The sequence below is a fragment of the Thamnophis sirtalis genome, unplaced genomic scaffold (assembly GCF_051295495.1).
Source record: "Thamnophis sirtalis isolate CommonGarterSnake01/CBP01778 unplaced genomic scaffold, rThaSir2_p1.2 scaffold_13, whole genome shotgun sequence".
Taxonomy (NCBI): domain Eukaryota; kingdom Metazoa; phylum Chordata; class Lepidosauria; order Squamata; family Natricidae; genus Thamnophis; species Thamnophis sirtalis.
In genome coordinates, this window is record NW_028261393.1 from 10,925,107 (window position 1) to 10,949,312 (window position 24,206).

The 24,206-nt window shown below is 41.8% G+C and overlaps 2 protein-coding genes across 2 annotated transcripts in view; both read left to right on the forward strand.

The window, feature by feature from the left end:
* Positions 1–24,206, forward strand: part of LOC148043052 (IgGFc-binding protein-like) — a gene marked incomplete at its 3' end in the record, with an annotated part of 91,027 nt that overhangs the window by 40,020 nt on the left and 26,801 nt on the right. The gene's annotated exons all lie outside the window — the stretch shown is intronic.
* Positions 4,993–24,169, forward strand: LOC148043054 (IgGFc-binding protein-like). Its single transcript, XM_087727918.1, has 12 exons — positions 4,993–5,081; positions 8,808–8,861; positions 9,579–9,688; positions 12,728–13,930; positions 16,855–17,445; positions 17,948–18,312; positions 19,257–19,821; positions 20,260–20,855; positions 21,355–21,925; positions 23,043–23,242; positions 23,661–23,805; positions 24,120–24,169. Exons 1-12 carry the CDS (start codon positions 4,993–4,995, stop codon positions 24,167–24,169), a joined length of 4,539 nt encoding a protein of 1,512 aa, XP_087584044.1.

The following is a 24,206-nucleotide window of genomic DNA, read 5'->3' on the forward strand; positions in this document are numbered from 1 at the left end:
GCTTTTATATGCCATTGGTTGGTCATGGTGAGAACAGATTGCTGGACTAGGGGATTGGTTATGTTTGTATGTAACCCATGGTACTATCAAGAGTCTATACGGTTTACAGCAGTATGTAAATAATGAATGGATTGATAGGAAGGAGGGAGGGAGGGAGGGAGGGAGGGAGGGAAGGAAGGAAGGAAGGAAGGAAGGAAGGAAGGAAGGAAGGAAGGAAGGGATAATAATCCACAAATGACTTATGAGTGACATGTGTGTTTCACACATGCCCATTCAGAAAGCTTAAATTAGCTGGTACTAAATATGTGGTAACATTTGGGGACAATGTCATGTGTGAATGCAGCCTGTGTTATTCCCATTGTCTGTTAGACTTCACGGTAGCAATAGCACTTCATACTGTTTTACAATTTCTCCACGCCACTTACAGAATCAGTATATTGCCCGCAACTATCTGAGTCCCTTTTTGACCGATCTTGGAAGGATGGAAAGCTGAGTCAACCTTAAGCCCATCAAGATCGAACTTCTGGCTGTGGGCAGAGTTAGCCTACAATACTTATTCTAACTACTGCATCACCATTGCTCTCCAACACCTTCAGTTTTATTGAGGCAAGTGTGCTTCTATGTGGTATCATGGTTAGACTATTGAATCATGGTAAAGTGAAATCCTTAGAGTTCAAAAACCCATTGATCATAAAACACACACTGGTGATATGGGGCCCGTTACTTTCTTTCAGCTTAATCTTTTTCACCAGGTTGATGTTGAAGGGATAAAATAAAGATGGTTTCTTGTGAGTCATCTTGAGCTCTTTAAAAGAAGAGATGGATGGATAGATGGATGGATGGATGGATGGATGGACAAATGAATGAATGAATGAGTCTGCTGGATACTTCTCTGAACTACTGTATTTTCCGGAGTATAAGATGCTCCGGAGTATATTGGGGTGGGGGTGGGGGGAAAGATGCGTCTTATACTCCAAAAAATAGGGTAATCCTACTGTGGGCTTTCTATGCTTTTTGCAACACCCAGGGATATAACTGACTGCCTTATCTTTGAAACACAATGCAATGTAAGAAGATGTGGCCAGCTGGTCTGAAATAGAACCCATTATCATTGTAAGTTGACAAAGTGTTCTTATTATTTTCTTTATCATCAATACTTTTATTAGCAATTTTGCAGCCCAGATTTATAAAGTGGTGTATAACCAAAGGGATCCAATTCAGGAAGTTATCAAAACAGTATTTGTGACGTGTTATGGCTGAATTCAGAGGAGCTTCATGAGAACTGAATTCCTTTGCTGTACACAGTTTCAGTCAATAGCAGATTAAAGAGCCATGACGGTGAAAATCCCTTCCTATTTAATCCCCAGGGAAAGCGGGCAACAAATATTGATAGGATGGATCGGCAAACATTTTAATGTAAAGTTCTGAGAAAGGCTAAATAAAAAGAAAAAAGATTCTGGAAATACTTGGAGCAGAAAATGGCCTAAGGGCTAAAAGTAGAGAAAAATGATAAAGGCTCTGAAACTGCTCTGGAAATACTCCCATCCTAAATTATGTTATAAGATAAATGCTTAGTTGAAAACTATGCGTTAGACTGTAAGAAACCCAAATGGCTCAATTTTTCCTAAAATAGTTTTCCATTAAGGAGTATGTCAAACTCAACTTCTCTGGTCTTTGGAAGATAAGACTCAAGCAGACCTTAGCAACCTTTTTATTCCTTTTAACAACCCTGGGTGTCAAACAGAAGGCCCATGGGCCTGAGATGTGGTCAGATCCAGCCTGTGGCCCAGTGGTGTTTTTCAAATTTTTTTAGAACCTCTTCTGTAGGTGTGGCCTACTTTGTGGGAGTAGCTTTCCGGCCATATGACCAGGTGGGAGTGGCTTGCCAGCCATGTAACTGGGTGGGTGTGGCCAACTTGTAAAATGTGGTGAAACTCACTTAACAATGCTCTTGCTTAGCAACCAAAATGTTGGCTCAGAAACTTTGGCATTTGAAGCACGCAAGTCTTAAAGCTGTCAAGTTACAAGATCCTTGCACCCCTAATCCTTTAGGAAAAAATCCCAGGGGTGTTCAAACTTGACAGCTTTAATACCTGTGGACTTCAACTCCCAGAATTCCTCCTCTCGCTCTTCATCTTGATGATGTGTGGGCGGATGGGGGGAGGGAGCTGGAATCGGTTCTAAACAGCACTGTCGATTTGTGGAACCTCTTCTATAGAGCAGGTTAGAGCTGGCAGGAACCCACCCCTGCTGTGGCCCCATCCTGGAAAATGTAAGGAGCCGGCCTGCATCACTTTAGCCTGGTCTACCCGTGTTGCTTCAGCCTGGTCTATTCAGTGCAAAGAGGAAACATCGAGCCAGCATGGCTTCAGCCCGGTCTATCCAGTGTGAAAAGGAAACATGCCAGCAGTTTAGGGAGTGGTGTCAAGCTGGCCACACCCACCCAGTCCCTGAGGTCAACCACAGCCCTGATGTAGCCCTCAATGAAATTGAGTTTGACACCCCTGCGGTAATCCCTTGCATCGGGGTGCAATTGGGGCGACTAAATGGAGTTGAGCATTTATTAGCTGGAGGCCCTTCCTGATGCCTATGCAGAGGTCACAGCCGGTATTTCCTCATCCAGAGAGAGAAACATCTGCTGCTTTCTGGGATTGAGCTCAGAGCCTCCTGATTGTGAGATGAGAGCGCCACCTCTACGCCACCAGAACATAGCAATGTGTTTCCAAAAGTGTAAGATTCCACTTTTTTCAGAAAAACTTTCTTCCAAGTAAGTGTGCTTGAAGCTGCTTCAAACCATGGGAGCGGTAAGCCATGGGAGCGGTGAGTGCCTCCACATGTGTACTGGACCCGTGCCCCTCCTGGCTGGTCGCGAACAGCAGGGAGGTGACGCGGGGCTGGATCCAGGCGATGGTGAATGCCTCTCTTTGGGAGGGTTTCTTTCCACCGGCATTGAAGGTAGCGGAGGTGAGACCCCTCCTGAAGAAGCCATCACTGGACCCAGCCAGTTTGAACAACTACCGTCCAGTCTCCAACCTCCCCTTCATTGGGAAGGTTGTTGAGAAAGTGGTGGCCTCGCAACTCCGGCGGTCCTTGGATGAAGCCGATTATCTAGACTCCTTTCAGTCTGGTTTCAGGCCTGGCTACAGCACGGAAACCGCTTTGGTCGCACTGACCGATGATCTCTGGAGAGCCAGGGATGGCGGTAATTCCTCTATCCTAGTGCTCCTTGACCTCTCAGCGGCCTTCGATACCATCGACCATGGTATCCTTCTGCGACGGTTGCGAGAGGTGGGGGTGGGAGCCACCGTTTTTCAGTGGTTCTCCTCCTACCTCTCGGACAGGTCGCAGTCGGTGTTAGTTGGGGAGGAGAGGTCGACCTCTAGGCCCCTGAAATACGGGGTTCCTCAGGGTTCGGTCCTGTCCCCCCTGCTATTTAATATCTACATGAAGCCACTGGGTGAGATCATTCGACGGCACGGGATAAAACACCATCAATATGCGGACGATACACAGTTGTATCTGTCCGCCCCGTGCCAACTCAGTGAAGCGATTGACATGATGTGCCAGTACCTGGAGGCTGTTAGGGTCTGGATGGGGGTTAACAAGCTTGTACTCAATCCAGACAAGACCGAGTGGCTGTTGTGTTTCCCTCCCAAAAACTTGGTCAATATTCCATCACTCAGGCTGGGGGGTGAAAATCTACGCCCCTCAGACAGGGCTGGGGTCCTCCTGGATCCACAGCTGACTTTAGAACACCATTTGTCGGCTGTGACCAGGGGGGCATTTGCCCAGGTTCGCCTGGTACACTAGTTGCATCCCTACCTGGACCGGGAGGCGCTCACAACAGTCACTCACGTCCTCGTGACCTCAAGACTGGACTACTGCAATGCGCTCTACATGGGGCAGCCCTTGAAGAGTATTCGGAGACTTCAACTCGTCCAGAACGCAGCTGCGCGAGCGATTGTGGGTGCACCTCGGTACACCCACGTTACACCTATCCTCCGCGAGCTGCACTGGTTACCGATCAGTCTCCGGATGCGCTTCAAGGTGCTAGTCGTACCTTATAAAGCCCTTCATGGTATTGGATCTGGGTACTTGAAAGACCGCCTGCTGCCAATTACCTCCCACAGACCCATTAGATCTCACAGGGTTGGCCTCCTCCGGGTGCCATCTACCAGCCAATGCCACCTGGCTATTACCTGGGAGAGGGCCTTCTCTGTGGCAGCTCCGGCCCTCTGGAATGAACTCCCCGCAGGGATTCGGACCCTCACCTCTCTCCAGGCCTTCCGAAAAGCCGTCAAAACCTGGCTTTGCCAGGAGGCCTGGGGGTGATGAGTTCCTTCCCCTCTCGACATGTATGGTTGTGCGACTGTTGTCTACTTTTATTATTTGTATTTTGTCTTTTTATGTTCCCTCTTTTTTCCCCCTTGAATTGTTCGCTGCTCTGAGTCCTCCCGGAGAAGGCATACAAATAATAAAATACAATAAAAATACAATACAAACAAATTGCAGGTTGTCATGCAAACTGCAACTCAAATTATGAAAACTGCAAATAGACACTGTGTTTGGAATCCAGCTGCGATGTGAAGGAATTGCATTTAGATTTTTTTTAAAAAAAAGACAAATAAAATAAATATGTTCCAGAATGCTAATTGAATAATTCATATGATGTGGATTTTTTAAATTTTAAAATTTAAAGATTAAGGCAATCCAAAAAGAGTTTTGAATGGAAATTTACACACCAGGTACCGTAAGAAATAATATTATCTGTCCATCTTGGGTGTTTTTTAGAGGTGGTATTCAGCAGGTTCTGATCAGTTCTGCAGAACTGGTAGCGGAAATTTTGAGTAGTTCGGAGAACTGGTAAATACCACCTCTGACTGGCCAAACCCCATCTATTCTCTTCCTCCCGAGTCCCAGTTGATTGGGAGGAAATGGGGATCTAACAATATCCTTCTGCTGCCATGTCCACTGAGACACGCCCACTGAACCATGCCCACTGAGCCATACCATGCCCCCCACACCATGCCACGCCTGCAAGCCTGCAAAGGTGGCACTGGGATAGAGGCTCTCATCCACAGGTAAGTGGGGTACTCTAACGTTTTGCGAAATAAATATGGGAAGGTGGAGTCCTTGTAGGTATTGCCTAAATAGCAATAGCGCTCGGACTTATATACCGCTTTGCAGTGCTTTACAGCCCCCTCTAAGCAATTTATAGAGTCAGCCTATTGTTCCCAACAATTTGGGTCCTTGTTTTACCGACTTCGGAAGGATGGAATTTCCTGACGGTTAGAAAAAATTAATCCGTGGGATTGCTTGCCTTCAGAAGTTGTGGGGGCTTTAATGGTTTTAAGAAAAGACTGGACAGCCGCTTGTCTGGAATGGTATAGGGCAGGGCTGGCTAACCTTTTTGTTAATGCAGTGTGACCTTCCCCCCATGCTCCACCACCCCCGCATGACCCCCTGTGCTCCCTTACCCATTTTTGGCTTCCAGGTTGGTGCAGGAGTCCTTCCAGGGCCAAAATGGGGCACAGGGGACCACACGAGGCCCAAAAATGCAATGTGAGTGCCCACAGCGCATGCGCCCCAGAGACCCAAAGTTATGCATGGTGGAGCTGGACTGGGGTGACCACTGGCGTGCCTGCAGAGGATTCTGCATGCCACCTGTGGCCATTGGCAATAGGTTCGCCATCATGGGGGTAGGGTCTCCTGCTCGAGCAGGGGGTTGGACTAGAAGACCTCCAAGGTCGCTTCCAACTCTGTCATCCTGTTATCTCCTGAAGATTATGTAATACAGGCTCTTCTTCTGGGAGCACCTCTTCCAAAATTCCCCTAATGGATGGGATTTCTATCCCATTATAGATTGCAGATACCAAGCTGGGGAAAACTCTGTAGCAGATAAATTCCCTGGAAATCTGACAATAATCTGAGATATTTTTTTTCCCCAAAAGAATGTGCACATGCTGAAAGATTTTCTATCTCTCTGTTCATGCAGCCTTGGACTGGGTTGGCTTTTTTATTTTTTAAATTTGTTGAACATGTACTAGATAACAGGTATAAGTATAAACATGGGCACGAAGAAGGAATGAGTGCAAGTAAATGAGGACGGTAGGACAGGGACGATAGGCGCAATGATGCGCTTATGTACGCCTCCTTTTACTGACCTCTTAGGAATGGGGTGAGGTCCACACTAGACAGTTTAAGGTTGAAGCTGTGGGGGTTAGATAATGTAACAATGGAGTCAGGTAGAGAATTTCAGGTGTTGACCACTGTTGCTGAAGTCATGTTGGCATTTTTGGCAACTGCAGCACACTATGTGCTCATATTTAAGTGATTGTCTGCTATGACTCCAAGATCCCTCTCGACAATTATTGCTAATATCATAATTGCTTATACTGTCACTTTAAAAATGACCATTTGAGAGATATGTTTACTTTCCCTTACTTCACCCAAACTTATTCAGATTCAGATTCTCTCAAAAGTCTCACGAGGACTAGTCCCTTAACTATAGGCTGCAACTATATGGATATTTATTGGAGTTTAAATTGCATGAAGAACAAGTTAAAGAAACTATGATTGCTTGGGGGAAAAATTTTAAGTATGGGATTGATTTAGAGAATTGGCAGAAATTGTGGTCTCAAAATTACAAAATGACAATGTCTACTGCATATAGAGAAAACTTGTATAAGATGTTTTATAGGTGGCATCTACCCCCGACCAGAATCGCAAGAATGTTTAAGAATAAATCAGAAAAGTGTTGGAAATGTCACCAGATACCTGGCTTATACTACCACATGTGGTGGACTTGCACTGAAGCCAAAAGATACTGGACTAAAATCCACATGTGGTTGGAGAAAATGATACATAAACAAATAGACTTTAAACCAGAGGTCTTTTTATTGGGAATTTTACCAGAAACCTACAACAAAGACTTAAAATATTTGATTGTAAATGTTGTAACAGCAGCCAGAATTGTATTTGCAAAAAACTGGAAAAATGAAACAATACCAAAAGAGGAAGAAATCATTCGAAAAATAATGGACTGTGCCGAAATGAGTAAATTGACATTTGAAATTAGAGAGCAAGAGGATGAACAATTTTATAAGATATGGGACTTGTTTTATCAATGGCTAAGGGAAAAAGAACAAAATTTTGGAAATGAAAAATGATATACTTATGCCTTAATTGGAAAAAGTAAATGATGATATAATTATGCTGTGAAATAATTCAACAATGATATAAGGAAGTACTAATATAAGGTCTGGTGATATAATGTATAAGGTTAAGAATTTATTATAATGATATTTCGCTGCTGATAAGGCAATTCTAGTAGGGGAACAAATGAAAACTGGTATATATAGGCAGCGATGCCTTGTTGAACAATGAAGGAATAAGATCTCTGTTTGAAGGTATGAAATGCAAGGTTAACAATGAATAGAAGTATATTCTCTGGGGGAAAACAATGCTAATGTTAACTGAATATATATGGTAGAAGGAAAATGAGACCTTTAGTTACATTAGAGGAAATATCTGAGATGGTAAACATTATTTGAAGATGTAGATGTTAAAACAACCGTAATCAAATGACATGCTGCATGTGATGATGGTTTTTTTCTTTTTTTGTTTTTGTTTTTTTTGTTTTTTCCCCCCCCTTCCTTTTTGGACCTTTTTTGTCCTTTTTGGCCTTCCCCCCTCCCCCCACCCTTTTTTTTCTTTTCCCCTTTTCTTCTTGAACTTTTTTTTTTGTCCTTTTTGGCCTCCCCCCCTTCCCCCACCCTTTTTTTTTCTTCCTCTCTCCCTTGTTTTATTTTGTTGTTTTTTGTTTTTTAAACCCTAGCTTATTGTGGTGCTTATTAAATATACAATAGAGAGATACGGGATGTATAAACTTAGTAGGGATGCACCTGTGATTAAACGACATATTGTTTGTGAAGATGGGTTTTCCCTCCCCCCCCCCCCATTTTTTTTTCTTCATCCTCTCCCTTTCCCATTGTTGCCTATGTAATAAAAAATAAAAATAATTTATAAAAAAAAAAAAACAATAAAAAAAATATAGCAAAAACAAAACAAAACTATAGGCTGCAACACTGAGGCATTTTCATATATTTATTGGCTCTGACCAAAGTTGGGTCATGTATTTCATATAGTGTGAATTATACCAAATAATCACACAAAGATGTGCGGGAACATTTCAAAAAAATTATTTCTGGTCAGAACTAATGCCTTAAAGCAAGCGCACCAAATCTCCTCACAACAGGCATTGTATGCAATTCATATATTACATCGGCATTTCTGATTGGCTGGTTAAATTTACCTCACCAGCTACCTTAACTTTTGGCGGGCTTTTTAATCTCTGGGTTGATTTGCCTAACACCCTCAAGGGGGCGCCTAATAACACACTATATGTAACCCTTTTCCCTTCCAGAAACTTCTAACATCCCTTGTGTTGCCCTCCCATTGATACCAGTGTCATCATATTGAACCAAATATTCAAAAAATAAAGAATATTTTTGGGGTGGCTTTAAATATCACTGACTGATTATTGATCTGCTATCAAATTTGTGCCATTTCTTAATGACCACTTTGATTTTCTCTGATCTTCCATGGGTGTCCGAGCGTCAGGCTGCAAGGCGGTTTTGCTATGCACACAAACTAATTATCATCGTTTCACCTTTAAAATTTCATGCCAGTTACATTAATGATGTCTGCATGGTGACAGCTGGGCTTTGTTTCCCCAGTGGATCTGGGGGTGCAGGATGTGTCGGTGCAGGGAGAAAAAAAATCCTTAATCTCTTCTCCTTTTGTAGGTATGGCACTGAGAAGACTTCTCCTCCTTTTGGCAGGTTTGGCCCAAATCGATGGTGAGTAAACTGGACTGTTTGATGTATATTTCTGTTGTTTCAAATGCATGGAAGGAATTTTGGGGTGTCTCTGTATTTGCCCACCCATGGAGGGAATGCTGAGCTTGGAACTATTTCTCCTCAAGATCGTTTTAAAGTTACTCTCCCTCGAGCACAGTGATGGTGAACCTCTGATGGGGGAAGCCCCCCTCTTAGAAGAATGAAATATTTTGGGAAGTATTAAAAAGGCAGAATATTATACTTCCCTAAATGAGAAATAGAGAAACGTCCTCTTAAAATCCAGAAAGGAGACTCAGTCTTCCCACCCACCTCCCGGAAACTGAGGAGGCCACCTTTTTAAAAATGCAGGTTTGGTAATCCATTCAAGACAGGACTAAAACCCCAAGGAAGGCAGGATCTACGATTAATTGTGTTTTTTAAACAAGATGGGGAAAAAAACAAGGAAGCCAGCACTTTTAAGTGCATGTTTCTCTATTTCTCATTTAGGGAAATGAAATATTCTGCCTCTTTTTAATATTTCCCAAAATATCTCATTCTTCTAGGAGGGGGGCTTCCCACACGTGTCAAAAGGGACACATCGTGACATTTTGGGTGACACACCAGTTCGCAACCTCCAAGCGTGCCCCTTTGTCGCAGGGGTTTTAGAGGCTGTGGAAGTGAGAATGGAGGGTGAATGGAGAGTCTCTGAACGGGGTGTGCTTTTGGGTGGTTTTGAAGGCTGCAGAGCCTTCGCCAAAGCCACTTTGAGAATGAAGGCCTGGTGAGTCCTGGAGCAGGTTCTGTTAGGCCGCAGAGGCCTCTCCAAAGAGAGAAAACACCACCTAAAGGTAAACAATGTGCTCACCTTTCCCCTCAGGTAAGCTCCTGGGGAGCCCTAGCAGCATGGAAAATTGCGCTGTTCCCTAAGGCAGCCTTTTTTGAGGGGTACTAGAGCCAAAGGTGCTTTTAAAAAGCCAACATTCTTGGGGTTTTTTTTTCTCCTTGAAAATGTAACATCCAGATAACTACAAACACCATAAATCTTTCTATTCCGCAACCTTCAGTCAGAACGGAAGAAGCTTCTTGGATGAGAAGTGAAATGTTTTCAAGGAAAAAAATTAAGTCCAGTTGCCTTTGGAACACACATTTGGGACAACCATGACCTGGATAATTGAGAATCTCCATAGACAATAGAATTGAAGTTAAGGCCCAGATCTCTACGTCAGGCCCAGCCTTGGCCCTGCCTCCCTACTGCCAACTCAGTTCTCCATTGTTTCATCGCCTTTTCAGTAAAGGATGTAATATTTTTGCTAATGCCAGTTGTTTCTAAGCATTTTATCATCCAACTATGTGGCAGTGAGTCAAATGCCTTTTTGTAATCAATCCAGACCATATTCAAGTTCATTTTTCTGTTCTTACAATTTTCTAATATCATTTTATCAATTAGAAGCTGATCTTTTGTGCCCCTGCTCCTTCTTTTGTTGCCTTTTTGCTCTACTGGCAAGATGTTGTTTGTTTCCAAATAATCCATCATGTTATCTGCAATAATGCCTGTGAGTAATTTGAAGGTTGTTGGCAAGCATGTCTGTAGTTTTGTCTGTAGTTTTCAGGTGTTGTTCCTTTAGTTGCATCTTTCTGAATCAAGTATGTTTTTCCAGTTGTCAACCATTCATCAATTTGGCCCTTTTGTAAAATTTCATTCAGTTGCCTGGCCAATATTGCATGTAAACTGGTCAGATATTTGAGCCAGAAACCATCTAATTGGTCCTTTCCAGGTGATGTCCAATTCTTTACCTTTTTAACTCGATTTTTGACCATCTCAGTTGTTATTTCTAATACTTGCATGTGTTTGTTGCCAATGCTTTTCTCAAAGTCATGTATCCACTTTGCTTCCTTGTTGTAGTCCTTTGCATTTTCCCACAATTCTTTCCAGAATTCAACTGTGGCCTGTTTTTCTGGTTTTTCACTTTTGGTGTCACCATTCACATTAAGACTTTGATAAAAATGCCGTTGGTCTGATCGAAATTGCTGATTTTGTTAATATTGGATGATTCGTGCCTCATATCTTTCAATTTTTCTAGCTGTTGCTGTTATCTGCTGTTTTACAATCTCTACAGCTTCATTGATGTTTCTTGTATCCAATCTATATCTTCTGATTAGCCTATCTATGATTTTGTTGTTTTTAAGCCGTTGCTCATGCATGTTCTTTCAGTTACTAGCATCTGCCCTTAATTTTTTGACTTTTTGTTCTAAACGGATTTTTCACTTTGGCTTTGATGCTTTTTCTGTTGTGTGACTAGGTACTTTAATTTTAATGCCTAGTTCATTAGTGACTATTACAGCTGCGCTGTACATTAACTGGTTTGTTTCCAAGATGGATCCCGGTTCAATTGTTGAAAACACTGCATTAACCATTTTCATGATAGGGGCCAAAATTTTCTTAGGCACAGTTTTTAGTGATGGTAAACGTTGCCTTTCCTCATTAAGCAGAAAATGCTCCATGATCTTATCCTTCAATTCTTTTTGTTTTTGAGTTAGTTCATCAGTTGGTTCAGTGATAACTGGTTCTAGTGGTGGTGATGTTATTTCCTCCCCGAGAGCTTCTTCTGGGAGTTCTACTATAATGTCTTTAGTTGTTTCTTGAATATCAGTTATTTCCGCTTGTGATATTGTTTTTTGGGTTTTGCAATTTGCCTGAATTTCCTCATGTTCAACTTCACTAAACACTTTATTCCATATAATAAATCGCCTTTGATCTGCTAGTCGTTGTTCACTAACATTTGAATCTGGATATTGTTGTTTCCATAATTCATACATTCGCTTTAAATAGCCTCTTTTTTCTGGCTCTGAGTTGTAGTAACAGGCCATTATGGCACGATTTTCATCTGCACTATATTTTTGTCATTTTGTTGGCTGGTCCACTTGTAGCCCACTTGTCGACGGATGTCCAGGGACCCCAACATCCGCCGCGGACATATGTTCTAGTTGTTTCTGACACTAGGGGGCAGTGCTCATCTCTGTTTCAAAGCACTGTCAAAAGATGTCTCTCCGTGGTCATGTGTCCTGCATGACTAAATGCTGTAGGTGCACAGAACTTTGTTACCTTCCCCTCAAGGTGGTTCCTACTTTTCTACTTGCATTTTTATCTGCTTTCGAACTGCTAGGTTGCAGAAGCTGGGACAAGTAATGGGAGCTCACTCTGTTATGCAGCACTAGGGATTCAAACTGCCAAACTGATGACTGTTCTGATTGACAAGCTCAGCGTATTAGCCACTGAACCCCTGCATCCCATACATAGATACATACGCATGCGCGCATGCGCACACACGCAGACACACACAAACAGAATGGATTACAAATTTTATATCGAGTGGCCCTCATTTTCAATTCAGAGTTTCATTAAAAAAAATAATCAGGTTTAAATTTGTTGATCCATTTAGAAATCACAGCACTGTGAAGAGCGATCTGAAGTTTACTTCTTCCTTGTGAGAACTCAGAAAAACTGCTGTCCAACTATGCAGTCCATTCAGACCAAAAATGTATTTTTTTAAAATAATACTTGCTCCTTTAAAGAACCACCAGGATGCTTTAGAGCAGTGGATGGGAGGAAGACTTGATAAATTGTTCTGCAAAAGCAAACCGTTTTTATTATACCAGTTTCCAAAAATAGGCTATGCTCATGTGGTAATTATGATTAAACTTTACTTAAGCTGAATTTTAATGATAAGTCTTTATCTATCATCCTCAAGTTGTTAGGATCAGTCGGTCATCTGAGGTGGTCACATAGAAATGGTAAGTTTAACAGACCCGAATCCAAAGAGGAAAGTAACCTAATTTAATACAAAGGTATTATCCTCTCCTACGAGTCCTTCTTTTTTTTTCCCCAGGAAGTTGTCATTTAAGTTCCTGGGGGAAGAGTTTTGTTACTGCCTTCATGCAAAATCACAGGTCTGGACAACCTACTCAAAAGCTTGAGCTGTACATCTCTGGATATAATTTTATGACAAATATTACAGTGTCAACAAGCACTACAATACTACACAAAACCATCAATGAAGGAGAAGTCATTTCCATTCCATTACCACAGTCCTTAGAAATGGTGGGGAGTGGCAAATTTAAAAAGGCGATGCTGATCGAAGCTGACCAAGACATTTCTGTCATCTCCTACAACTACTTGCCTTTGACAAGTGAGGGAACAATCACCTATCCCATCCACCAGCTGGGACAGTTATATTATGTGGTCACTCCCATAGGAAAAGGCACAAAAGAATTTGCTATCATAGCCCATGAGGTTCTCACAAAAGTGATCATCCACCTGAAAGGCACTGTGACATACAAAAGAAAGGTTTATGGTCCTGGGTCCATCTTGATGACTGACCTTGAGGCCTTTGAAGCAATTCAGCTGCAAAGCACAGAAGATTTATCAGGCACCAGGATTGAATCAACCAAATCTGTGGCTGTCTTGAGTGGACATAAGTGTGTTTCCAAGTTCACAACTTGTGATCATGTTGTTCAGCAGCTTCTGCCAGTTCAGAGCTGGGGAACTACCTTCATCGTCCCTCCTGCTCCTTTCCAGACAAAATTTGATATTGCATATATTGTTTCTGCAGAGAACACTTTACTCAAATATCAATCCAGCTCCAAGAAAGGATCTCGTACTCTGGTGGCTGGAGAAGTGGTTCAACTTAAGATCCCGGCCTCTCAACCAATTTTTATCTCTGCTGATGCTAGAATCCAAGTCTTGTTTTTTTTCACTGGTACCAAAAGAGGAGTCCATTCCTATGACCCTTTCCTCATGAACATCCCTGCCATAATATGCTATTGCAATTCATACCGCATTTATGGAATGAAAAACTTCACAAATCATGCCATGATTATAGCGAAATCCTCAGAATCTGGTAGGATCACAATGGAAGGCAGGACGATCCGGTGGTCACAGATCCCAGGCACCAATTATTCATGGGCTAAAGAAGACGTGGAGATAACAGATCATGCCCTGTCAGTGGAACACGCAGACGCTCCATTTGGACTTTTTCTCTTTGGAGGTGGTAAAGATAAAGGCTACGGCACTGCTGCTCTTTGTACTTCAGGTAAGTATCCTCATAAATTGATGGAGCTGTTTATGTTGTTATTAGATTTGAATGGAAACACAGGTGGTTCATCTTTATCAGGGATCACTTTGGGGTCTATAATTCCGCCTGCAAGCTTCTCTTCTCAATGATCCCTCTCACCCATTCCACCCCTTCCCTCTGGCTATTGTGACAATGCAGGGACCATTGCTTCACATGAATACTCTGATCCCATTCCCCCCAGATCCTGAAGTAATGAAAATTTTTTAACTTTTAGTCTACTAAAAAAGTGCATGAGATAAATCACTAAAGGCTCTCCTGTTGCCATTCATATGAAGTACATAACACTATGTGGGGTTTCTTGCTGAGAACTGGAATGACTGATTGGAAAGTGTGAGGGTGTTTCCAACCATAAATCAACTCAGCTTTCAAAGCCAGCTCAGCTCATAGGTCCAGAGCTGCTCCTAAGGCGGGACAAAGCTCATGTCTGCTGACATTGAAAACTGATATTGAAATCTCAGTGCAAAAAAACACTTTGTAATAAAAATATAAAGTGTATCTCAGATCCTTAAAGGGAATCCTATGGAGCATCTGAGCAGTACATTCAATGGGTAGCTACGTCCACTTCATTCCATTTTCCTCTGCCTTGAGTAACACCCAAGAATTGTTAACTAATATGTACCGTATCAATATTTATATTTTCCAATGTAGTTCCAAGCTGCCCAGTCAATCGCCACTACCGGGTCTGTGCCAACCTGTGCCCCACTAGTTGTGCCAAGATCAATAACCCTGATCCATGCCCGGACACCTGTGCAAAAGGATGCCAGTGCGATGCCGGTTTCTTCTTTGATGGCCTTTCCTGTGTTTCTGTGGAAACCTGTGGCTGTTCCGAAGATGGACACGACTATAAGGTTAGCAAATATATAGATAGTCTTCACCTTACAAACACAATTTCTGCTGCTCAGTGATGACAGTTGTTATGGGACGTGCCTATTTTGCAACCTCTTTCGCCACATTGGTTAAGTGAAGCATGGCATCACTAGGAAAATTTGGCTTCCCCCATTGACTTTCTTTGTCAGCTGCCAGCTGGGAAGGTTACAAATGATAATCAAGGGAGAATGCTTTTTTATACCAGTTGCTAAGGGCACAAATTTTGATCATGTGACAATGGGGATGCCGCAATTATGAATATGCTGCAACAGTCATAAGTTTGAAAACAGGTTGGGAGTCCCTTTTTCTTCTAATGCTGTTGTATATTTGAATAATCACTAAGCAAATGGTTTTAAGTCGAGGACTACATGCAGGCTACCTTCATCCAACACAAGAGATATATGTGCATGTACAGGGCGGGGCATAACCTTTTCCTAGGGGGTCACAGCAACACTTGTAATAACAACACAAATAATTCATACACCATTCGAAAGCCCATCAAAAACTGAGTTTATTGACACGATTTAATAGTCAGTATGACCACCATTAGCCCTTCAAACAGCATTCAAACGAGGTGGATAAGAACACAACAAATCTTCAAACAGTTCCGTTCGATTTTCCAGATTTTTCAACACAGTTTCCAAATTCATTCTCAAAGTTTCAACCGAATATCGACACCTCATTTTAAAGCCCATAAAAAACTGAATTGAATGAGCTATTAAATGTTAAATTTGTTTCGGTTGAAACTTTGAGAATGAATTTGGAAACTGTGTTGAAAAATCTGGAAAATCGAACGGAACTGTTTGAAGATTTGTTGTGTTCTTATCCACCTCGTTTGAATGCTGTTTGAAGGGCTAATGGTGGTCATACTGACTATTAAATCGTGTTAATAAATTCAGTTTTTGATGGGCTTTCGAATGGTGTATGAATTATTTGTGTTGTTATTACAAGTGTTGCTGTGACCCCCTAGGAAAAGGTTATGTCCCACCCTGTATGTGGAAACCTATGGTTTTTCATGCTCAATTTTCTGATTTTTGTTAGTGATGAACTAAAAAAAACAGTCTGTTCACAAGTTCAGTTTGTTCTTTCACAAAAGAAGTATTTTCAGTATTATGTTATGTGGCTGAGGTTTTAAAGCATTCTGAGTAGCTTAAAACCAGAAATGGTTATGTCAAATTCTGAAGAAGTATCTAAAGTATTATTTTCTTGATATACGTACCTACTGGTGATTATTTCCCTGAATATTTCTTCTAAATTGACAGCATCTAAAGGAATTTATTGGGAAATTAGAAAATCAGACACATTTTTTCTGTTATGACATTTCGCAAAAATGTCCCCTTTTTAAAAGCTAAAAGAATTCAAAGAAAATAATAATAAGAAAATAAGGGAGGAATATCTGCTGCTACCTAGAATTGAACTCAGAGCCTCCTGACTATGAGGAAAGAACTCCACCTCTAGGCCACCATGCCATTCAATAAATTCAAATAAATAATATAATTAAATAAAGTTTATATCCCAAATTCAATATATGTCTATATTGTAATTCCGAAAATCTCTGTTTCTTCCTACCAGCCCCATGAGACTTTTCTGCTGAATACCTGCCAGGAAAAATGTACTTGTGTCCCTGGTAAAGGGCTCCTATGTGAGGCCCACTCTTGTGCTGCTGATGAAACCTGCCGCCTTCAAGAAGGAGTCCTGACCTGTGTTAAGGATTCTCAGAATATTTATCCACAGGGAAGCCAAACCAAACAAAGGGAAAAAGGTGAAATGTGCATATTGTCTTAAACCAATGATACCAATGAGTAAAAGATGCTCAGGGGCCATAGTGTGACATTTTGTCCTTTCTGAAGGTCACATGGGCATAACGGGAGGTGTTGCACTGTCACCAAAGTCGATGTGATTGATATATTTTTTTAAATGTAGAAGGGGGAGAAGCGGGTGATGGAGTGATAAAACGGTAACGGAACCAATGGTTCTTATCTACCTGGATTTATTCTTGTCTTTCTGACAACCAGAAACAAGAATAAAGATGGGGAAGTATCCTAATTTAATGTATGACAAGATCTATCCCCCCCTAAGAGTCTTCTTTTTTTTCAGGAACATGTCATTTAAGTTCCGGGGGAAGAGTTTTGTTACTGCCTTCATGCAAAATCACAATCCTGGGCAGGGTACTCAAAAGCTTGAGCTGTACATCTCTGGATATAATTTTGTGACAAATATTACAGTGTCAACAAGCAATACAATACTGCACAAAACCATCAATGAAGGAGAAGTCATTTCCATTCAATTACTACAGTCCTTAGCAATGGTGGGGAGTGACAAATTTAATAAGGTGGTGCTGATCGAAGCTGACCAAGACATTTCTGTCATCTCCTACAATTACTTGCCTTTTACAAGTGAGGGAACAATCACCTATCCCATCCACCAGCTGGGACAGTTATATTATGTGGTCACCCCCACAGGAAATGGCATAAAAGAATTTGCTATCATAGCCCATGAGGTTCTCACAAAAGTGACAATCCCCCTGAAAGGCACTGTGACATACAAAAGCAAGGTTTATGGTCCTGGGTCCATCTTGATGACTGATCTCGAGTTCCCTGTACTCTGTAAATAATGTTTTATTAATTGGCAAATAAGAGATAGGGGAATAAATGGAAAGTACTAACTTTTTCTTCTCTTGCTATGTGGGTAAGACAATGTTACTCAACTTTGGCGGTTTGAAGATGTGTGGACTTGGCTTGCTGGGGAATTCTGGGAGTTGAAGTCCACACATCTTCAAACTGCCAAGGTTAAGAAACACTAAGTGTAAAAGTATTTTTCTTCCTTCCACCCATTCCTGTATTACTTTTCCACTGCTTATTCATCATTTTTCAGTAATTAAGCTGAACAAGTGCAGTCCAGTAGCATCTTATCCAACCAACCAATTTTATTACAAGGTGTTGGCTTTTGTGGCTCTTTGCATCTGATGAAGGGTGTGCAGCTCACAAAGGCTTCTGCCTTTTAATAAAATAGGTTCCATCTGATTTTTTCCCCTCTCATGAACTAACACAACTCTCCTCCCACAATGCAGAGTTTCCTACATAAAGATGCTTTCCTCTCTTCCCAAAGCTTTAAAAGGACTTTCTTTTACCAAATTAGGCAAGGCTGTATGCCGAAAGTCTTCTTGCAAGGGCAAGAGAAAATGCAGCGTGGTCAATGGTGTCCAGGGATGCCATGCTGTCAGATACAAGACCTGCATAGGAACCGGAGAGCCTCACTATACAACATTCGATGGGAAAAAATATGATTTCATGGGAACCTGCATTTACCAAATGGCCGGGCTCTGCTCCCAGGATCCTTCTCTGACCCCATTTTTGGTCACCGTGGAGAATAACCACCGAGGCAACAAGGCAGTGTCCTACACCAAAGTGGTGACCCTGGAAATCTACAACTTTACCATCAGTATGAGCCAAGAGTTTCCCGAAAAGATCCAGGCATGTAAACTAATCCAAGGGGGTGTTCAAATATCCTATTAATAAACAAAAAAAGAGTCATTGCAAGTTTCAGGTTCTCAGGCATAAGAGCTTCATAGGTGTTAAGTTCTCAATGTTTCTTAGTTCTTGTATGGAGGTTTAGCTACGATTCAAACCAGGATGGGATTATAGTTGCAGATTTAAGGGGTCAGATATATGGGACTTGCACAGGCCATAATGTTATCATGCTTAATTTATTTCCTCCAATATAATAGCAAAATAATCTTCTGCAAGGTGGAATCCCACGAAATCCTTTTCAAGACTTATTAGTCTCACACAAGAATTTTCATGAGAAAAGCAAAATTGCATATGCTTTCATGGAACAACCCCAAAACTCAGTCTAAAAAGATTGCTGGCTTCTGGTTTAGGGAGGTGATACTATATATATATAGAGTACTTTGTTTCTTATTTCTTAGTGAAGATATTAAAGGCAAGACCTCCCTACTGTTTTTCAGCCAGTTTCCAAATGGATATTGGTTTAATGGGAAGGATGTCAGTCACTTATTTGATATCATAAAAATATCTATTTAGGATCTATAGTATTTAGAAATGTATACAGAATTTGTTCTTCGGCATAGAGAATTTCACGAGAAGTAGAAATTATTTTAGTTATCAAGCTAGCTTTTTAATTGTTTTGTGTAATTTTTACAACTTATTTTATTTGTTATATTGTTTCATCTTCTAGGGCCAAATTTAAATTACATCTTTTGCATTTGTTTTTTTTTTCTATGTCTAAATTTATTGTTATTAAATAGTGATAGAATTCTTACTTTGCTTATTTGTCAAACAGCCCATCGAGTGGAATAGGGGAGATGATGAGTCTGAAATCTAATAAGACCAAATCTACTCTTTAGTTTGAAATAATTGTTAATGCCTTGACTATTTTTTTCTTTATTTTAATTCAGGTCAATGGCAAGTTTGTGGAACTACCCTTTTCCTATGAAAATAAACTGAGCATCTACCAGAGTGGAGTTCATGGCTTCATCAAGACAGACTTTGATCTGCGTGTCAGCTTTGACTGGTACAGCTATGCCAGGGTCATCGTTCCCGACTCTTATGCCAATGCACTCTGTGGCCTTTGTGGTAATGCCAATGAAGATCAAAATGATGACTTTCTCATGAAAGATGGAAACCAAGCAGAGGATGAAAATCAATTTGCAAACAGCTGGAAGGTGAAAGATATTCCTGGCTGCTCTTCTGGATGCACCGAAAATTGCCCAGTGTGCAGTGATGCTGATAAACAAACCTACCAAGGTCCATCCTACTGTGGGATTCTTACAAGAAAGAGTGGGCCTTTCAGGCAATGCCATGATGCCATTGATCCTCAGTCTTATCTTGATGATTGTGTCTATGATACCTGCGCATATCAAGGTCACCATGAGGCCCTCTGTATTGCCATCAGCTCCTACATGACAGCATGTCAAGCTCAAGGCATCCAAGTTGAGGAGTGGAGATCACCATCCTTCTGCAGTAAGTCTTCTCTCCTGCATTCAAAGTTTACGGTGTTTTCTCCAAAATAAGACAGGGTCTTGTTTTCTTTTGACCCCCCCCCTTGAAATAAGCACTTGGCCTTATTTTTGGGGAGGTCTTATTATTTTTGAGGTGCAGGAGGCAGTGAGTATGGTCACCTCATGACTGCTGCTGTTTTGCAATATTTTCGGGAATGTCTTATTTTCGGAGAAACAAAATAGCTGGCATAAGAGATGAAATAAAGCCTAAATCCAGTAATAGAAATGGGAGAGTCATTTGATGAAGACCCCATTTATATCACAGTAGCCTTCCTCAACTTTTTGCCCCCAGATGTGTTGAAGTAGTTTCCATCCATTTTTACTTATCTTGCCTTCTGCTTTAACCCCCTCTTCTTTTTGATAATTTGATAAGCAACATTCTCTTTATTCTGTTCTTCAGGTATGTCTTGCCCACCTAACACCCACTATGAGCTCTGTGGCAGTGGTTGTCCAGCCACGTGCAAGAGCCTCATCTCACCGCAGAAGTGTGATGTTCCATGCCTGGAAGGATGTTTTTGTGACTCTGGATCTATCCGCAGTGGGGATCAGTGTGTTTCAAATGCGAACTGTGGCTGTTTTGACCAAGGCCGATACTACAAACTGGGAGAAGAGTTTTATCCCACCACTTCCTGCCAGAAAAAGTGCATCTGCATGGATAACGCAACCATAAAATGTCAAAAGTTATCCTGTGGAAAATATGAGGTTTGCAAGATTGTAAAAGGCGTTCAAGGCTGCCACCCCATAGGCTATGGAAAGACCATTGTATTGGGGGAACATCATTTCATTTCCTTTGATGGAAGGAATTTTGAACTATACGGCTCCTCTACTTATATCTTAGCTCAAGTCACCCAGCACAATCCTCAGCTCCAGAACTTCACTGTGTGGATAGAGAATGAGAAGCTTGGTGATGGTCCTTTAATTCTAATCCGGAATCTGAAGGTCTTCATTCATGGTTCCACAATCACTCTTCAGAGGGGACTAAAGTGGCAGGCCACGGTAGGTGAAAGAGCTTATCACTAGGAAGTTTATTTTATGGGTTTTTATTATCATATTTGGGGAAAAGGCTTTGAATCCTAGAGCCAGCAAACTGTTTGAAGAATAGGGGCTACACACCCACACAGACATTTTATTTGGTCTTTGTATAACTGCAGAGAACATGGAAATATTGCAGGGATGGCGCCCAAATGACTGGAAGCAGAAATCTCTGTCTGTTTGTTTTCTTTTAATAAAACAGGTGCATTAAATTTATTAGGGGGTTTAATGCACCACAGTCAAATAGAAAAACTCAGTTTTACATTCAGCAGTGACGTTTTGGTCTTAATCTCAGAAGACTCAGGATTTCAAAAATAGTGGGGGGGGAGGGAGATTTGGGAGTTAAATGCATGCTTTCTACTTCTGATGATTTTCTTAATGCAAAAGCAATGTGAAATGAGCATTAAATTCTATGCATGTAAAACCAGAACTTATCCCCAATTTTTATTCTTTCTTGGTACAGGTGGATGGGCAGTTGTATACCCTGCCAATGAATGCAGCTGATGGGAAATTCTGGATCACCCAAGAAGGGAACAACATCATTATCTATACAACCTTTGGCCTCACAGTCCTCTATGATACTTCTTCATATATTCAGGTTTCTGTGCCCAGTACTTACATGGGTCATATGCGTGGCCTAGCTGGCAACTTCAATGGGAATACGAAGGATGACTTCATGCTACCTAATGGAAAACTCACTGAAAATGTAGAAGAACTTGCGGCTTCTTGGAAGGTCCCAGTGAATGGTGTAATTTCTTCTGATGGCTGCGGGGACAGATGTCCCATCTGCAACAAAGCCCAGAAAACAAAATATGAAGCTGAGAACTTCTGTGGAATGATCCCATCCAAGACAGGTCCATTCATAGGCTGCCATTCACTGGTGGACCCTGCAGAATATTTTGAACACTGTTTGAATGAGGCCTGCACAACCAATGAGGCTCAGGAGTCCCTTTGTCGCAGTCTTCAAGCCTATGTAGCTGCTTGCCAGGCAACTGGTGCCAACATTAGAGCCTGGAGAAGCTCTTCCTTCTGCCGTAAGTTTGTAGAAAGTTACTTTCCATAAATAGCCAACTCTCTGCCTCAAATGTCTTCGTCTATCTTCCTGTGCCTTGCCTTACTATTCTTATTCATGGCTGAGTCTATCCAGTTCACAACCATTTAAATCCTAACATCCTCTAGTGCTTAACCAACCATGGATGCATCCTGATTCAAAGAGATTCCAGAGTTGTTTCGGCAATTACTGTGTTTTCCCCAAAATAACATCCCAAAAATAAGCCCTACCATCGTTTTTGCTTGTCTGCACAATATAAGCCCTATCCCCAAAACAAGGCCTTCTTAAGCATCTGCACAACTGCCCAGCTGCCCATTCCATCTGGTTGCTTGTGGTGTCCTGGCCGCAAGACCTCCTGCCCTGCCACGATGAAGCAGAAGAAGTGGGCCTCCCATGTCCTCTTCAAGTACATGGACAAAGAAACAAGTCATTTCCCTCAAAATAAGACCTAGTTCTAATTTTGAAGCCCAAAGGAAATCAAGACTGGGTCTTATTTTTGAAAAAACATGGGTACTTGTTCCAAGAATCCTTAACTTTATTGCCTACTTGCTTATAATCTCTCAATATTTTACTCAGGTTCTTTGTTATGTCGTTCGTCCCCAAGTGAAGGAGGAGGGAAGATTAGCTCATTTTTTTTTTAACTCATTTATTAAAATTTATAGGCCGCCCTTTTCCCTGAGGGGACTCAGGGCGGCTTACAATCACAAGGGAGGGGGGTGCAGTATCAAAAGACAAAACAAAATGTGAACAAAGAAAAAATAATAAAACACAACTTTCGTTCAGCAATCAACACTCGGGCGGGTAACTTGGAAACCTATCCCCAGGCCTGCTGGGAGAGCCAGATCTTGAGGGCTGCGCGGAAGGTCTGGATGGTGGTAGTTTGTGGGCCTAGTTGTTTTGGTTAGGTTCTCGGCCACATTTTGATTTTTGGCTCCAGTGAGACAACATGCCTCTCTAGATTGTACTCTTCTCCCCTGGAAGATGTAATTGTTAGTCCTTAGCACTTCATTAGTGCAGTGTTTGTCACTTGGGCAATTTTAGGAGATGTGGACTTCAATCCACATTGACTTTAATCTATTTGCTTCTTCTGCTTTCCACAGCTCTCACCTGTCCGGCCCACAGCCAGTATGAGCCATGTACCAGAACTTGTGATTCCACCTGTGCCGCCTTGTCTAGTCCAAGTCAGTGTTCAGAGAACTGCTTTGAAGGCTGTCAGTGTGATGAGGACTATGTCTTTGATGGATCTCAGTGTGTAACCATGAAGCAGTGTGGCTGCACATATCGTGGAGCCTACCTCAAGGTAATTTCTCTCTCCCTTGATGTGGCTGGGAGCAAAAAGGGGCTATTTCTCATGAGATGGAGACTAGGAGAGATTCCTGACAGACTACAGACTTACAACAGTTCATTTAGTGACCATTCCCCATGGTCATGTGATCAAGACTCAGATATTTGACAACTGGTTCATATTTATGACGGTTGCAGTGTCCTGGGGTCACACGGTCTCTTTTTGCAACCTTTTGACAAGCCAAGTAAACGGGCAAGCCAGATTCACTTAACAACTGGGTTACTAACTTAACAACTGCAGTGATTCACTTAACAACTGTGACAAAATATGTCATAAAATGGGGCAAAACTCAAAAAACTGAAAAATTGGAAGAACTGAGGGAGGGAGGGAATGCTTTCCTTATTGTAACTGACTCTGGGACTTTGCTCAACAGATTGGCGAGCACATTTACTTGGAAGGCTGCACAAAAAAATGCACCTGCCAGTCAGCAGGCCACCTCCAGTGCAAAGAAAGCAGCTGCCCGCTTGGAGAGACCTGTGCCCTTCGGGAAGGCGCGCGTGTCCTGACCTGTGTTAAGGGTAAGTATTCATTCCTTTATGTTCACTGGCTAAGTATCCTTGGGGAAAGATAATTGTAACTTGAGAACTATAGCCCAAGACAGTGTGGACTTCAACTCCCAGAATTCCTCAGTCAGCTATTTCAGAACGGTGGCTGAAAGGGGTTCTTAATGGTTCAGAGTTATCTCAAAATACGATTCACAGGATATTTATCCACAGGGAAGACAATCCAAACCAAGGGGAAGAGGTGAAATGTGCATATTGGCTTAAACCAATGATACCAATCAGTAAAAGATGCTCAGGGGCCATAGTGTGACATTTTGTCCTTTCTGAAGGTCACATGGGCATAGAGGGAGGTGTTGCACTGTCACCAAAGTCGATGTGATTGATATATTTTTTTAAATGTAGAAGGGGGAGAAGCG